Here is a 15864-nt window from a genome sequence, read left to right on the forward strand (position 1 = left end):
AAATAAGAAAACCAATATCCTAAATAAAACACAAAGAGACAAACGGTTTGAAAAGACACTTCAACAGGAGGACATAGGAATAACAAATAAACACATGAAAAGATGCTAGCATCATTTACCACTGGGGAAATGCCAATTAAAATCAGAGTACACACCTATGAGAATGGCCAATATAAAAAAGACAAATATATCAAGAATAGGCAGGGGCACCTGGATGGCTCAGTAGATTAAGCATCCAGGTCTTGATTTTGGCTCAGATCATGATCTCATGGTTCATGGGATCGAGCCCTGCATCAGGCTCTATGCTAACAGCGTGGAGCCTGTTTGGGATTCTCTCTCTCCCTCCCTCTCTCTGCCGCAACCCCGCTCATGCTCTCTTTCTGTCTCTTAAAATAAAATAAATAAACATAGAAAAAAGAATAGACAAAAAATGGAGAGGTATTGGAACTCTGGTGGGAACGTAAAATGGTGTGACCCTTTGTGAAAACAGCTTGGCAGTTTCTTATAATGTGAAATGTATACTTACCATATAATCTTACTGCTTTTGAATTCCTTTCGTTTTCTTTCACGAATCCTTGAAACGAGGCTTAATTTCTTTCTTTGAAGTTTATCTCCTGTTTCTGACCATAATCAGAAACAAAAGAAAGGTGAACATCACTTCCCTCTCAATTTTGTGTGTGTGCTTTTCAGGTCGAACGAAGGTATTTCTTTTCACTTAGCTCATATTCCCACCAAGTTTTATGGCATCTGTGTGAAATTTTGTCCAAAGTCTATTTAATATGGAAAGCTGAAAAGAACTACTAAGTGGTATCACAGCATACAGCGGGTACCTGGGGGGTTTGGGCACCACCCTGCCTGCTCACATCCCAGCTGGGCACTCACTGCTTATGCAAACATGGGCAAGTTGATTCACCCCTTTGGCCTCAATCTCTGCATCAGTATTTGGAAACAATAGCATCTCCCTCATATGATTCATGTGAGGATTAAGTGAATTAATCTTGGAAAAGCATCAATACTTAGAGCATTGCCCAATCCATAATCCATAATAAGTGTGATTCTATGTGTGTTATCGCAAAGAAAACTGCTAAGTCAGTTACTCTCACAGACACACAGCGTCTTTAAATAGACTGCCAATCTTTTAGAGGGACTGTATATTTCCCAGGACATGTATTCTAAAACAGATTCATCAGAACATACTGTTTTTTGTTTTGTTTTGTTTTGTTTGTTTTGTTTTGTTTTTAGAGAGAAAGCGAGGAGGGGCAACGAGGGAGAGAAAGAATTGTAAGCAGGCTCCTTGCTCAGCATGGAACCCAACATGGGGCTCGATCTCAGGACCCTGAGATCATGACCTGAGCTGAAATCAAGAGTCAGATGCTCAACCGACTGAGCCACCCAGGGGCCCCAGAACACACTGCTTTCATGAAACTAGGAGATGTTTTTCTTTAATGGCAGTAAGAATGGCCCAGTGGGTGGTGACAGTGTATGATAGTAAGAAGAGTGCTTGCTTGATCTGGCTTCTTGTCTGATATCATCTTAACAAACCAGAGAAGTCCAGTACATGGTCTCTGCAGTGAGAGCCTCCTGGGATCAAGTCCTGGCTTGGTGATTTGGGCAAGTGAGAGACTTGACTTCTGCATCCATAGAATGGGGCTTATAATACCCATCTCACAGGGTGGCTATGACGATTAGATGAACTAACACATGTGAAGGTGTCAGCATACAGGCTGGTTATCTGTTATGATTAGTACTATGTTGATACTGGAGGATCATTAGTAAATGGAGTGTGTTGAACTGAATGATGGCTCAACTATCAATCCTGACTAAAGAGAGAGACAAAATGCTCATCAGAAAATATCAACTCAATAGTTATTGAGGAAATCCAACCTAGCTATTAAAGTCTTCCACAGGGCCCCCCATGTAAATAATAGATTATCTATATAAAAGGGTAGAAAGTACCTCAAACCCTGAGTCAGGCTTGTTAGAAAGGAATACATCCCATGTTCACAAACTACCTTCGGTAATTCAGACAACATCCTCCAGATTCTCCATCTTCTCATATCTATATCTATATCTATATCTATATCTATATCTATATCTATATCTATGTCTATATCCATATCTATATCTATATCTATATCTATATCTATATCCATATCTATCTATATCATCTATATCTATTGATATCAATATAGATATAGATAAGGATGTAGATGTAGATATAGTGTGTATATAGTGTATATCTATATATAGTGTATATCTATATATAATATATATTTATATCTATCTATCTATCTATCTATCTATCTACACTTTTTGTTTGAGAGAGAGAGAGAGAGAGAGAGAGAGAGAGAGAGAGAATCCCAAGCAGGCTCCATGCTTAGCACAGAGTCTAACACGAGACTTGATCTCATGACCGTGAGATCATGACCTGAACTGAAATCAAGAGTCAGACACTTAACTGACTGAGCCACCCAGGCGCCCCTTATTTTTCACTCTTATACATAGACATTCAGACACTGCAGACACACACACTCATGTAGAGTTATACTTCTTACCTAAAATCTCCAACCTTCTCTCAAGGGTTCCATCTTAAATTATGTTCACATGAACCTCAGGAAGCATTCAGCTTCAGAAAATTGTGCTACATAGCCCTCTGAAGGCCAGTGATTTCAGTGGCTACTTTTCTATCTTTATGTGCAAAAGGACAGACTCAGGAAATAGTATTTTCTTGTCTTTCCCATGTTAATTCATAGTGCCCCGTTATATTTACCAATTCCTTAATCCCAAAACTGGTGTAAGAATTATCAGAGGGAATATAGTTGGATGTGGCTGTGGAAAAATTCTGCTGATGGTGAGATTGTTTCTGTGGGAGTAATTAAGACATAATTAGGTACATACACTTAGGAACACACATTTTTGTTAGGGCCTAAAATTCTGTAGCAGTGAGAAAGATTCTATCCTTGGCCAAACTCTACTCAGGCTCCCCTGAACTTTTTTTTTTGTTGTGCCAGATGCTGGGGATCCATTAATGAATAAAGCATAATCCTAGTGGGGGGGAGATATGAAGAAAGAGAACAGGGAATTGGACACAGGATGCCGAGTTCTGTGCTAGAGCCAAGCACTGGGTGCTGAGGGAATGCAGTGGTGGGGTGGCCAACGGGTCTGGGGTTCAGAGGAAGGTCAGGGTAAGAACCTTGCATGAGGTCACAGAACTCATAATTTGGTGAGGTCTGCATACTTACTCAAGCGGTGCTAACTTCAAGGCACCTGCTCTCAACCACTGGACTGTGGGCTTTAGGTGGAACAATCCTCAGGTAATAGTTAACTTATTAATATTAATGAGTCAGACGATGAACTTAATTCAGATCTGTTTACTTCATAAAGATGTGATTACCTCCTGAAAGATCTTGTAGAACCCCAATGCCCAAAATGTATTATGTCTCTAGTATGTGTCTCAGCTCCCTTCCTGATAACAAGGCAGGAATGTAGTGGGAATGTCTGAGTATATATGTAGATAGGCACTTTTTTTAATTGAAAACTTTATTTAGACAATTGTAGATTCACATGCAGTTTTAGGAAATAACAGGGATCCCACCTTAATGCAGTCTCCCCCTATGATCATTTACATATGTCAAAACATTGAGTTGTACGTCTTAAGTATACACCATTTTTATTAATTTTGTTGATCTAAAAAAAAAGGAGGGGCTGTTTTCACTGAATTATCATTGGGCTGTTGCTGGGCAAGGAGAAATTCTTCCCTTCTCTTGTTGGGATACATAAAGCATTCTTTGTGGAAATATTAGCAAGATGGGTTCCTTTAGTCTCCAGGGAATCAAGTTTGGACACCCAGGGATCTTGATAATGGCCAAAGTGGCTGATAAGAGTATGGCATCTAATAAGTGTTGGACATGAAAGCCATTTAAAATTTTGTCCCTGTTGGAAGTGAGGAGGCCTCACTGTTTCCATAGCATTCCAAAGTCATGAGCTACTCCAAAGGCATACCTACCATCAGTTTAGATATTTACAGTTTTGTGCTTGGCTAAAAATGCAATCCTGAGCAAGAGTGTACTATTCAGCCCATTGGGCCAAGGTAGCCAAGAGCAAAGGTACCCTCTCAGTGACTTCAAAAGGAGTTGCCAGAGCATTCCCAGCATGGCATTTATCATGTTCATCTTTTATTGTTTATCTTTTTAAAGTTTATTTCTTTATTTTGAGAGGGACAGAATGAGAGAGCGTGTGCACACACAAGTGCAGGTGAGGTGCAGAGAGAGAGGGAGAGAGAGAATCCCAAGCAGCCTCTATGAAGTCAGTGCAGAGCCCAACCTGGGTCTCGATCCCATGAATCATGAGATAACGACGACATGGGCGGAAATCAAGAGTGGGATGCTCAACTGACTGAGCCACCTTCAGTAACTGTGGGACAATCTTTAACTATGGCTTATGGTTCAGCCTTAGTTCAGAAGACACAGGAAATTATGGGCTTAGCATTAGGATCCTCAGAGGGTCTAATTTTAGAGGAACAGGTTCTAATGGGTTTGGAGGAGGAGAGAGTGGAGAGAGGTTTGCAGAACACGGGAAGTTCAGTGAGAGAAGTGGAGGGTATAAAAATGGGGATGGAGATAATGAAGATGGTGGAGGGGAGAATGAAGCCTCAAAAGAATTTTTTTGTCTTTTTTTCCATTACCTGTTTGCCTCAGTTAATTTAGAAATGGTATTTTACAAAAGAAGTGATTTTGGACTCCTGAATACACTTGGAAGCCTCAATACCAGCTGAAACAGGCATCCCATCTGTTTGTGTTATTTTATTTTACTATTTTATTATTTATTTATTTGTTTTTTAAAAGTTTATTTATTTATTTTAAGACACAGGGAGAGAGAGAGAGAACCAGTGGGGAAGGGGGGGGGGGTAGAGAGAGGGGAATAGAGGATCTGAAGCGAGCTCTGTGGTGACAGCAGAGAGCCTGATGACTGGCTTGAACTCAACGAACCACAAGACCATGACCCAAGACAAAGTTGGAAGATCAATCAACTGAGCCACCCAGGTGCCCCTGTTTGTGTTATTTTAGAGCTGTGGTATTCTAATCTAAGAAAAGCAAATTTGAGGAGATCAAAAGTGCCCCCTAATGGCCACGGGAATTCCAAATTAATTTTGATTAAGTTGGTCCAATTAGTTTAAAGTGCTCCTTTAGGATGGACTATATTGGTTTTTTTTTTAATAGTTTGAAATTCTTTTTTAAATGTTTATTCATTTTTTTTGAGAGAGAGAGCGTGAGTGAGGGAAGGGTAGAGAAAGGGAGACACAGAATGGGAAGCAGGCTCCAGGCTCTGAGCTATCAGCAGAGAGCTTGATGCGGGACTCAAACCCATGAACCATGAAATCATGACCTGAGCCGAAGTCAGACTCTTAACCCCACTGAGACACCGAGGCTCCTGAGACCATAGTTTTCAAACATAAAACCAGACTGGAGGTCTGGCCCAGAAGGAGGACCTTCCTGAGAGAATTTGGCAGATTCAAATGCCATTAGTCAAAACCAGAGACTTGGTTAATAGAAGAGTAGTCACAAGGGGCAGTGCCTTCCTAAAAACAAACAAACAAATGAACAAAGAGATCCCAGATACAGTTGTGGAGGTCAACCAGAAGGAGGGAACCTGGATCTGGTGGAACTGAAATAGAAACGATGACTCAGGGGAGCAGAGAGTGCAAGGGGCTCCAGTGTGTACCTCACACGCTTCCGGGGGCCATTATTTCCTTACCAGTTCATCCCCTTCAGGTTCCTTTGTGGTCACCAAGTAATGTTGACCTTAAAAAACAAAAGATCCAGTTATTTTACCAGAAAAATGAGTTTATTTGGAATGGTCCAGGAACTGCTATTCAGAACAAGCAAACTACAGCAGACCATAGGCAAATGGCAAGAACAGGGGAGAGAAACTTGCTTTTATAGGTGAAAAGAGGAAGCTGGGAGGGCTGTTTTTGCTGAGTTCTCACTGGCTGGGCTGTTGCTGGGCAAGGAGAAATTCTTCCCTCTTCCTGCTGGGGAAGGCCAGCATGCCTCCTACAGCCAGTGATAGTGTGAGAGCTCCCCCTTCAGAACTCCCCAATTCCATTTTCAATGAGGTTTATTTACTTTATTTATTTTCACATAATTGTATCTCAATAGAATAGAAAATTGCAAATTGATAAAACTGAGTATATTTTGATTCTGTTTTTCTTATTTCTTCCAAGGTTGTATTGCAAAAACAACATGTACCTCTCTGGCTAACAATTTGATTTCTTTTGTAACATGAAACCCAGATTTTGTCATTATTATTGCATGCTGAGCAGAATCTTTGAAAGTCCTCTAGGTCTTAGAAGAAATCTAAAAGTTAATCAGAAATCCTTGAATAAATAGCAGTTTATTTCATGGACAAATGTTTTCAAGGGTGCTGAGAAGGAGTGAGCTACCTGTCTATTCCCTGTCAGAAGGCATGAGTCTTCTCTTCAGTCTCCTCATGGCTGACTTCATCTCCTGGTTCCTCAGCGTGTAGATCAAGGGGTTCAGCAGCGGGGAGATGACAGTGAAGGTGACAGAGATGGCTTTATCTGTGGGGAGGGCAGTGAAGGGCCGGGCATAGACGTAGATGCAGGGCACAAAGTGCAGGGTCACCACAGTGATGTGGGAGGTGCAGGTGGAGATGGCTTTCCTCCTCCCCTCCCCTGCCTGAGACCTTACTACTAATAATATGACCATATATGACACCAAGAGGAAGAAGAACCACAGTGTGGTGAGCAGTCCATTATTGGAAATCATCAGCAACTCAAGCATAAAAATGTCTGTACAGGAGAGCTTGAGAACCTGGGGGACATCACAGTAGAAAGTGTCAAGAACATTGGGTCCACAGAACGGGAGTGGAACCAACAGGGAAATCTGCACGATGGAGTGGACAAAGCCCCCCACCCAGGAGGCCACTATGAATCCAATGCAACGACCTCTACTCATGATGGTCATGTAGTGCAGAGGCTTGGAGATGGCCACATATCGATCCAATGCCATCACTGATAATGAAAATACATCCACCCCTCCGACAAGGTGGAAGAAAAACATCTGGGTGAAGCAGCCATTGAAGGAGATGGTCTTTCTCTGTGACAGCAGGTCCACCAAAACCTTGGGAGCAGTGATGGAGGAAAAGCAGATGTCGGCAATAGATAAATTACGGAGCAGGAAGTACATGGGGGTGTGAAGGCGAGATTCACAGGACACAGTGACCATGATGAGGAGGTTTCCCAGCAGAGTTGTCACGTACACGAGAAGCAGGAAAAGAAATAAGACCAAGCTCAGCTCTTGATTCTGGGTTAGACCAAGGAAAGTAAATTCTTTCACCCTGGTGCAGTTTCTCAGCTCCATGAAGTCATTTTCTTTTTCCCTTTTGTTCCAAGCTACTTCCTATGAAAGTACTTGGCTGTTTATTTTATTTTCTTCTTAAGCACTAAGACCGCAATTCAGAATCTTGCCCATGTGGATGTAGTGCTTGTGATTTGTTGAGCCGTCCAAATTTTTAAGATTGCAATCACTTTGGTGATCAAATCAAATGATCACATGCAAAGTCATTCAATAATTCTTTTCCTATAAAACTAATTTTGGAATGAATAAGCATTTATGTTAGTAGGGACATTTACATAGCATATTTTATTTATTTTGGTTTTTTAAATTTTACTTCTTTATTCCACGCAAATTGATAGAATGTCAGGACCTGTCTGAAGCATATGAGGTTAGACATGTTTCCAGCCATTGCAGGCTTACAGTCTACAAGTTTAATGTTCATATTGGCAAATATTCTGTTGACTTCAAAAGGGTCTTGTCTTTCTAGACAGGGATGTGTTTCTGTTCCTTATTTCAATGTTGCTGAGTCACTTTCCTTGCTCTTGGCTGCTTTATGTTGAATTTCTTAAATCTGCAACCTATTATTCCATGTAGATAACTTGCTATTGTGATTATTACTTTATACTAATCAGATTATTTGCTTAATAATTATTTAAAAATATTAAAAAATTGTTACTGGAAAACAGATTAAGACAAGGTATAAATCCAAATCTCAAAGAATAACATTTTTTTATTGTGATAAAAACACTGAAACATAAATCTACCCTCTTAACAAATTCTTAGGTGCACAGTATTATACAGCAATTTTCTAGAACTTTTTCATCTTCTGTAACTTAACTGGTCCTTGCCAGAGTTTGAGGGAGAGAATAAGGATAATAACCTGATTTTGAGGAGTGGTCTATTCTGTATCCATCACACCTTTTTCTGCCTCTTTTTTTGAATCACAGCTAAAAGAGGGAGAGGTCACACAGCGAGAAGAGACATTAGTATTATTAGAATTATGCCTGCTTTTTAATACACTGTTATTGATAATTCTTAGGAGTTTTTGTAATTATTATTTGTTCTACCTTATACTTAGTAAGGGAATATTTATTGCAATCTTTGTATAAGATTAAGTGGGACCACTTTGTCCAAGTGTTGACAGCCTAACAAAAGTGGGTGATTAGCATACATTGATGAACATGATGCATGATAAAATGTGAAATGGGTCGTGAGAAAAGTGAAGGTAGATTTGGTGGGAGAGGAGGGATGGTAGAGATATCCTGATTTCCAGGAGCATCAACAGCTCCTACTTCATGAATGCTTATTATGTGTGAAGAGTTATAAAAAGTTAAGCCATTCAGTGTTTCCCACCATCCTTTAGTAAGTATTAATGCTATTCTTGTTTTTCATATGGAATGTATTATGAATCTACATTTGGCTGGAAGGAAGGAAGAGATGGAAATAGGAAGGAAGAGATGGAAATAGGATGGAAAAAATAGTATTTTTCCCCCTTCGATCTTTTTTTTTTTTTTTTAAAGTTTGTTTTGGGAGAGAGAGAGAGAGAGAGAGAATGAGCAGGGGAGAGGCAGAGAGAAGGAAAAAGAGAGAATCCCAAGCAGGCTCCACAATATCAGTGTGGCAACTCGGGGCTTGAAATCACGAGCTGTGAGATCATGACCTGAGCTGAAATCAATGTTTAACCGACTGAGCCACCCAGGTGCCCCTCCCCCCTTCAATCTTATTGAGAGGGTCTAATTTTAGATAATAAAAGTGTCTGTCCAAAGATAGGAATTTGGCAAAACGGGGCTCTGGAAACTCTATTTACATCAATCTTAACCTGAGGTGGCTTTACTGATAAGCAACTCAAAGGGTAGCAACAAATGCATGATGTCCTCCCTTACACTGAATGGGCCATGGTTCTGTAATCCCTTTTAACACAGCATCCCTCTTCCCCATAGTGAATACCTACCTTTATTGTTTCTATCTTGCGAAGATCATCTCGGCTCTGAAGTGTTTAAAATACCTGGAAAAATATCAACATCAAACTATTTATACATAATCAGAAAAACAACATGTCAATTTCACTATGCATAATCTTAACCTTAGCTGAAAGTTTAACATCTTTCCTGGATTCCGTTGATCCTGAAATTCCAACTAAAAATTGTATGCTTTGGGGAACAATGCAGAATAGTACACTTGGAGACAATAATTCTTAAAAATTTTGTTTCTGAAGGTAAAGCCTTTTGGAAAACTAAATTGTAGTATCTTTGCTTTCCTTTCAAGAGAAAACGGGCAGATTCAAAGCATCACAGATTCAAGAACTTCTACTGTATCTCTATCTTATGTACAAATCCCTCAGCCTCAGGCCTAATATAAGAATTGCAAAAGGAATATTATTGGGCAGGGAAGAAGTCAAGTGCCTGATTGTGCTGGTGGAGATGAAGTTTCAATGGGATTTATTAAAAAGTCACCATGATAGGCACATGCGTAGACACACGCAGATGGACACATTTTGATTAGTGTCCAAATTATTTAGAGGCAGTAGTGGAAATCTATTCTCTTATCCACAGCTCAATCAGAACATTGTTAAAACATGCCAAATATGGTGTCCAAGAGACCACAAGGGTCCAATTTTCATGGCTTGCAAGACTCAGAGGACACTATATACAACTGAGTTTCAATTAGGTTGCCAGAAAACAACAAGAGAACTGGACTTAAACTCCTTTGCTGCTAGTTCAATTTCTAATTATACACAGGATGATTATAGTCTCATGATGTTGTAAGTCTCCACATGTAGAGAAACATGATTTAGGTGGTGTTTGGGGAATGCACATTTCCCTGTTTTCCTATATTCTGCACATCTCTCAATTTGGATATAGCTAGATAAGTATGTTAGTAAAGCTCTCTAAACAATAGCTATTTAAGATTAACTCAATTTATTGAATGGCTTGACTTTATATAGAATGCACTTCCACTGTTTCTAGAATGGTAATGGGTTTGGATTTACCTGCTTTTCCATTTTGTTTGTGTTTAAGTATATTAAACTAATCTACAAAGATAAAAACTGCATGAGACAGGTTGTATATTTGAGATAGGTAATCCCTCCACTGGCTTTATTGAGATATAATGACATATATCAGTGCCTGTTTAAGGCATATGATGTATTGACTTGATACATTTATGTATTGCAAAGTGATTATTACTGTGGGGTTAGCTAACACCTCCATCACCTTACATAATTACTAATTCCTTTTAGTGGTGAGCTCACTTAAAATCTACTCTCTTAGCAACTTTCAAGTATATAATACAGTATTGTTAACCATAATCACCATGCTTTACATTAGGTTCCCCTCAAATTTTTCATCTTATAAATGAAAGTTTGTACCCTTTAACTAACATCTCCCCAGTTCTCCCACCCCTCAGTACCCGGAGAGCACCATTTTATGTTCTGTTTCTATGAGTTCAATTCCACATATAAGTGAGATCATACAGTGTTTCTTTCTCTGGCTTATTTCACTTAGCATAATGACCTCAAGATCCATCCATATTGTTACAAATGACAAGATTTCCTTCTTTTCTATGGCTGAAAATATTCCACTGTGTGTGTGTGTACATATATACATATGTATATACATATGTATAATATACATACATAAATATACATATATTTATCCATTTATGGACACTTAGAGTGTTTCCCTGTATTGGATATTGTAAATAAGGCTGCAATAAACATGGGTGTGCTCGTATGTATTTGAGATCTTAATTTTATTTCCTTTGGATATGTGCCCAGAGATGTGATTGCTGGATCATATGGTAGTTCTATTTTTAATTTTTTGAGGAATGTCTATACTGGTTTCCACAGAGGCTGATCCAATTTATATTTCTGCTAACAGTGGAAACAAAGGTTTCATTTTCTCCACGTCCTTGCCAACACTTACCTCTTGTCTTTTTGATGATAGCGATCCAAACAGGTGTTAACTGATATCTCATTGTGGTTTTGATTTGCACTTTTCTGGTGCTTAGTAATGTTGAACATGTTTCATGGACTTGTTGGCCGTCTGTGTGTCCTGTTTGAAGAAATATCTTCCATTCCTTTGCCATCTTTTTTTTTTTCTTGAGACAGAGAGAGGGCTCGAGTGAGCAAGGGGCAGAGAGAGAGAGAGAGAGAGAGGGATGAGAGAGAGAGAGAGAGAGAAGTAGGGCTCACCCAATGTGGGGCTCAAACTCATACACCATGAGATCATGAACTGAGCAGAAGTCAGATGCTTAACTGACTGAGCCACCCAGGCACCCTGCCATTTTTTTAAAAAGTTTATTTATTTATTTTGAGAGAGAGAGAGAGTGAGCAAGCAGGGGAGGGGCAGAAAAAGAGGGAGAGAGAATCCCAAGCAGACTCCATGCCTCCATGCTGTCAGCATGGAGACGATATGGGGCTCAAATTCATGGACTGTGAGATCATGACCTGAGAAGATCCAAGAGCCCGGCGCTTAGCTGACTGAGCCACTCAGGTGCCCCTCCTCTGCCACTTTTAAATCAGATTGTGTGTGTGTGTGTGTGTGTGTGTGGTTTTTTTTTTTGGGGGGGGGTTTGAGTTGTATGAATTACTTATATATTTTAGATATTAACCCTATATGATTTGCAAATACTTTTTTTTTTATTTTTGACCGATATTCTTTATTGAATTAAGGAAATTTTCTTTCCTTTTTAGCGCCAAATTTTATTTTATTTTATTTTTGATTATGAATGTCTTTTTTTAAGAGTTATTTTATTTTTAAATTATTTTTAAACATTTTTACATTTATTTATTTATTTATTTATTTATTTATTTATGTTTTCACTCTCATGTGGATTCAGAGAAACTTAACAGAAGACCATGGGGGAGGGGAAGGAAAAAAAAAAGTTAGAGAGGGAGAGAGCCAAACCATAAGAGACTCTTAAAAACTGAGAACAAACTGAGGGTTGATGGGGGGTGGGAGGGAGGGGAGGGTGGGTGATGGGTATTGAGGAGGGCACCTGTTGGGAAGAGCACCGAGTGTTGTATGGAAACCAATTTGACAACAATTTAATATTAAAAACTTTTTTATTTTTATTTATTTTTAAATTATTATTATTTTTTAAAATTTTTAGTTTATTTTTTAATTTACATACAAGTTTCTGCTGCTTCATTATTGGTATACAGAAATGCAACTAATTTCTGTACATTGATTTTTATATCCTGCAACTTAGCTGAATTCCCATATCAGTTCTAGCAGTTTTCTGGTGGAGTCTTTTGGGTTGTCCATGTAGAGTATCATCTCATCTGTGAAGAGTGAAAGTTTGATTTCTTTGCCAATTTGTATGCCTTTTATTTCTTTTTGTTGTTTGATTGCTGAAGCTAAGACTTTCAATACTATGTCGAATAACGGTGGCAAAAGTGGACATCCCAGTCTTGTTCCTGACCTCAGGGGGAAAGCGCTCAGTTTTTCCCCATTGAGGATGATATTAGCGTTGGGTCTTTCATATATGGCTTTTATGATCTTGAGGTATCCTCCTTCTATCCCTACTTTCTTGAGGGTTTTTATCAAGAAAGGATGCTGTATTTTGTCAAATGCTTTCTCTGCATCTATTGAGAGGATCATGTGGTTCTTGTCCTTTCTTTTATTGATGTAATGAATCACATTGATTGCTTTGTGGATATTGAACCAGTCCTGCATCCCAGGTACATATCCCACTTGGTTGTGGTGAGTAATTTTTTTTAAATGTATTGTTGGATCCGATTGGCTAATATCTTGTTGAGGATTTTTGCATCTATGTTCATCAGGGAAATTGGTCTATAGTTCTCCTTTTTAGTGGGATCTCTGGTTTTGCAATCAAGGTAATGCTGGCTTCATAGAAAGAGTGTGGAAATTTTCCTTCCATTTCTATTTTTTGGAACAGCTTCAAGAGAATAGGTGTTAACTCTTCCTTAAATGTTTGGTAGAAGTCCCCCTGGAAAGCCATCTGGCCCTGGTCTCTTGTTTTTTGGCAGATTTTTGATTACTAATTTGATTTCCTTACTGGTCATGGGTCTGTTCAAATTTTCTATTTCTTCCTGTTTCAGTTTTGGTAGTGTATATGTTTCTAGGAATTTGTCCATTTCTTCCAGATTGCCCATTTTATTGGCGTATAATTGCTCATAATATTCTCTTATTATTGTTTTCTTATTTCTGTTGTGTTGGTTGTGATCTCTCCTCTTTCATTCTTGATTTTACTTATTTGGGTCTTTTCCTTTCTATTCTTGATCAAACTGGCTAGTGGTTTATCAATTTTGTTAATTCTTTCAAAGAACCAGCTCTGGTTTCATTGATCTGTTCTACTGTCTTTTGTTTTCTATAGCATTGATTTCTGCTCTAATCTTTTATTATTTCCTGTGTTCTGCTGGTTTTGGGTTTTATTTGCTGTTCTTTTTCCAGCTCCTTAAGGGGTAAGGTTAGGTTGTGTATCTGAGATCTTTCTTCCTTCTTTAGGAAGTCCTGGATTGCTATATCTTTCCTCTTATGACTGCCTTTGCTGCATCTCAGAGGTTTGGGGCTGTGATGTTATCATTTGCATTCGCTTCCATGTACTTTTTAATTACCTTTCTAATTTCTTGGTTACCCATTCATTTTTTAGTAGGATATTCTTTAGTTTCCAAGTATTTGTTATGTTTCTAAATTTTTTCTTGTGGTTGATTTTGAGTTTCATAGCATTGTGGTCTGAAAAAATGCACGGTATGATCTCAATTTTTTTGTACCTGTTGAGGGCTGATTTGTGTCCCAGAACGTGGTCTATTCTGGAGAATGTTCCATGTGCACTGGAAAAGAATGTATATTCCACTGCTTTAGGATAAAATGTTCTGAATATATTTGTTAAGTCCATCTGGTCCAGTGGACCAGTCCATTCAAAGCCATTGTTTCCTTGTTGATTTTCTGTTTAGATGATCTGTCCATTGTTGTAAGTTGGGTGTTGAAGTCCCTACTGTTATGGTATTATTGTCAATGAGTTTCTTTATGTTTGTGATTAATTGATTTATGTATTTGGATGCTCTCACTTTTGAAACATAAATGTTTACAATTGTTAAGTCTTCTTGGTGGATAGACCCCTTAATTATGATATAATGCCCTTCTTCATCTCTTGTTACAGTCTTTATTTTATTTTATTTTATTTATTTATTTTTTCAACGTTTTTTATTTATTTTTGGGACAGAGAGAGACAGAGCATGAACGGGGGAGGGGCAGAGAGAGAGGGAGACACAGAATCGGAAACAGGCTCCAGGCTCCGAGCCATCAGCCCAGAGCCTGACGCGGGGCTCAAACTCACGGACCGCGAGATCGTGACCTGGCTGAAGTCGGACGCTCAACTGACTGTGCCACCCAGGCGCCCCTACAGTCTTTATTTTAAAGTCTAGATTGTCTGATATAAGTATGGCTACTCTGGCTTTCTTTTGTTGACCATTAGCATGATAGATTGTTCTCCCTCCCCTTACTTTCAGTCTGAAGGTGTCTTTAGGTCTAAAGTGGGTCTCTTGTAAACAGCATATAGATGGATCTTGTTTTCTTATCCATTCTGTTACCCTATATGTTTTTATTAGAGTGTTTAGTCCATTGATGGTTAGAGTGAATACTGAAAGATATGAATTTATTGCCATTATGTTTCTTGTAGAGTTGGAGTTTCTGGTGGTGTTCTCTTGTCCTTTCTAATATTTGTTGTTTTTGGGCTTTTTTTTTCCTTCATCTTTTCTCCCTTCAGAGAGTCCCCCTTAAAATTTCTTGCAGGGCTGGTTTAGTGGTCATGAACTCCTTTAATTTTTGTTTGTATGGGAAACTTTTAATCTCTCCTTCCATTTTGAATAATAGCCTTGCTGGATAAAGAATTCTTGGCTTCATATTTTTCTAATTCAGCACATTGAATATATTCTGCCACTCCTTTCTGGCCTGCCAAGTTTCTGTGGATAGGTCTGCTGCAAACCTGATCTGTGTTCCCTTGTAGGTTAAGGACTTTTTTTCCCTTGGTGCTCTCATGATTGTTTCCTTGCCTGAGTATTTTGTGAATTTGACTATGATATGCCTTGTTGATGGTTGGTTTTTGTTGCATGTTATGGGAGTCCTCTGTGCTTCCTGGATTTTGATTTATGTGTCTTTCCTCAGGTTATGAAAGTTATCCACTATGGTTTTCTCACATAACCCTTCTACCCCTTTTTCTCTCTCTTCATCTGTGACCCCTATGATTCTGATATTGTTCCTTTTTAATGAGTCACTGGTTTCTTTAATTCTTAAATCATGCTCTTTTGCCTTAGTCTCTCCCTCTTTTTTTCTGCTTCATTATTCTCCATAAGTTTGTCCTCTATGTCATTGACTTACTGCTCTGCCTCATCGTCCTTGCTGCTGAGGCATCCATTTGAGATTGCAGTTCAGTTATAACATTTTTTATTTCATCCTGACTATCTTTTACTTCTTTTATCTCTGCAGAGAGGGATTCTAATTTATTTTTGACTCCAGCTAGTATTCTTATTATCGTGATTCTA

At 38.8% G+C, this 15864-nt stretch overlaps 1 protein-coding gene across 1 annotated transcript; it reads right to left on the reverse strand.

Moving 5' to 3' along the window:
* Positions 1–6434: 6434 nt before the first annotated feature.
* LOC106977926 (olfactory receptor 4D10) lies at positions 6435–7382 on the reverse strand. The gene has a single exon (XM_015075499.3). It carries the CDS (start codon positions 7380–7382, stop codon positions 6447–6449), a length of 936 nt encoding a protein of 311 aa, XP_014930985.2. The 3' UTR covers positions 6435–6446.
* Between the last annotated feature and the right edge of the window lie 8482 nt (positions 7383–15864).

Source organism: Acinonyx jubatus, chromosome D1 (assembly GCF_027475565.1).
Source record: "Acinonyx jubatus isolate Ajub_Pintada_27869175 chromosome D1, VMU_Ajub_asm_v1.0, whole genome shotgun sequence".
NCBI lineage: Eukaryota > Metazoa > Chordata > Mammalia > Carnivora > Felidae > Acinonyx > Acinonyx jubatus.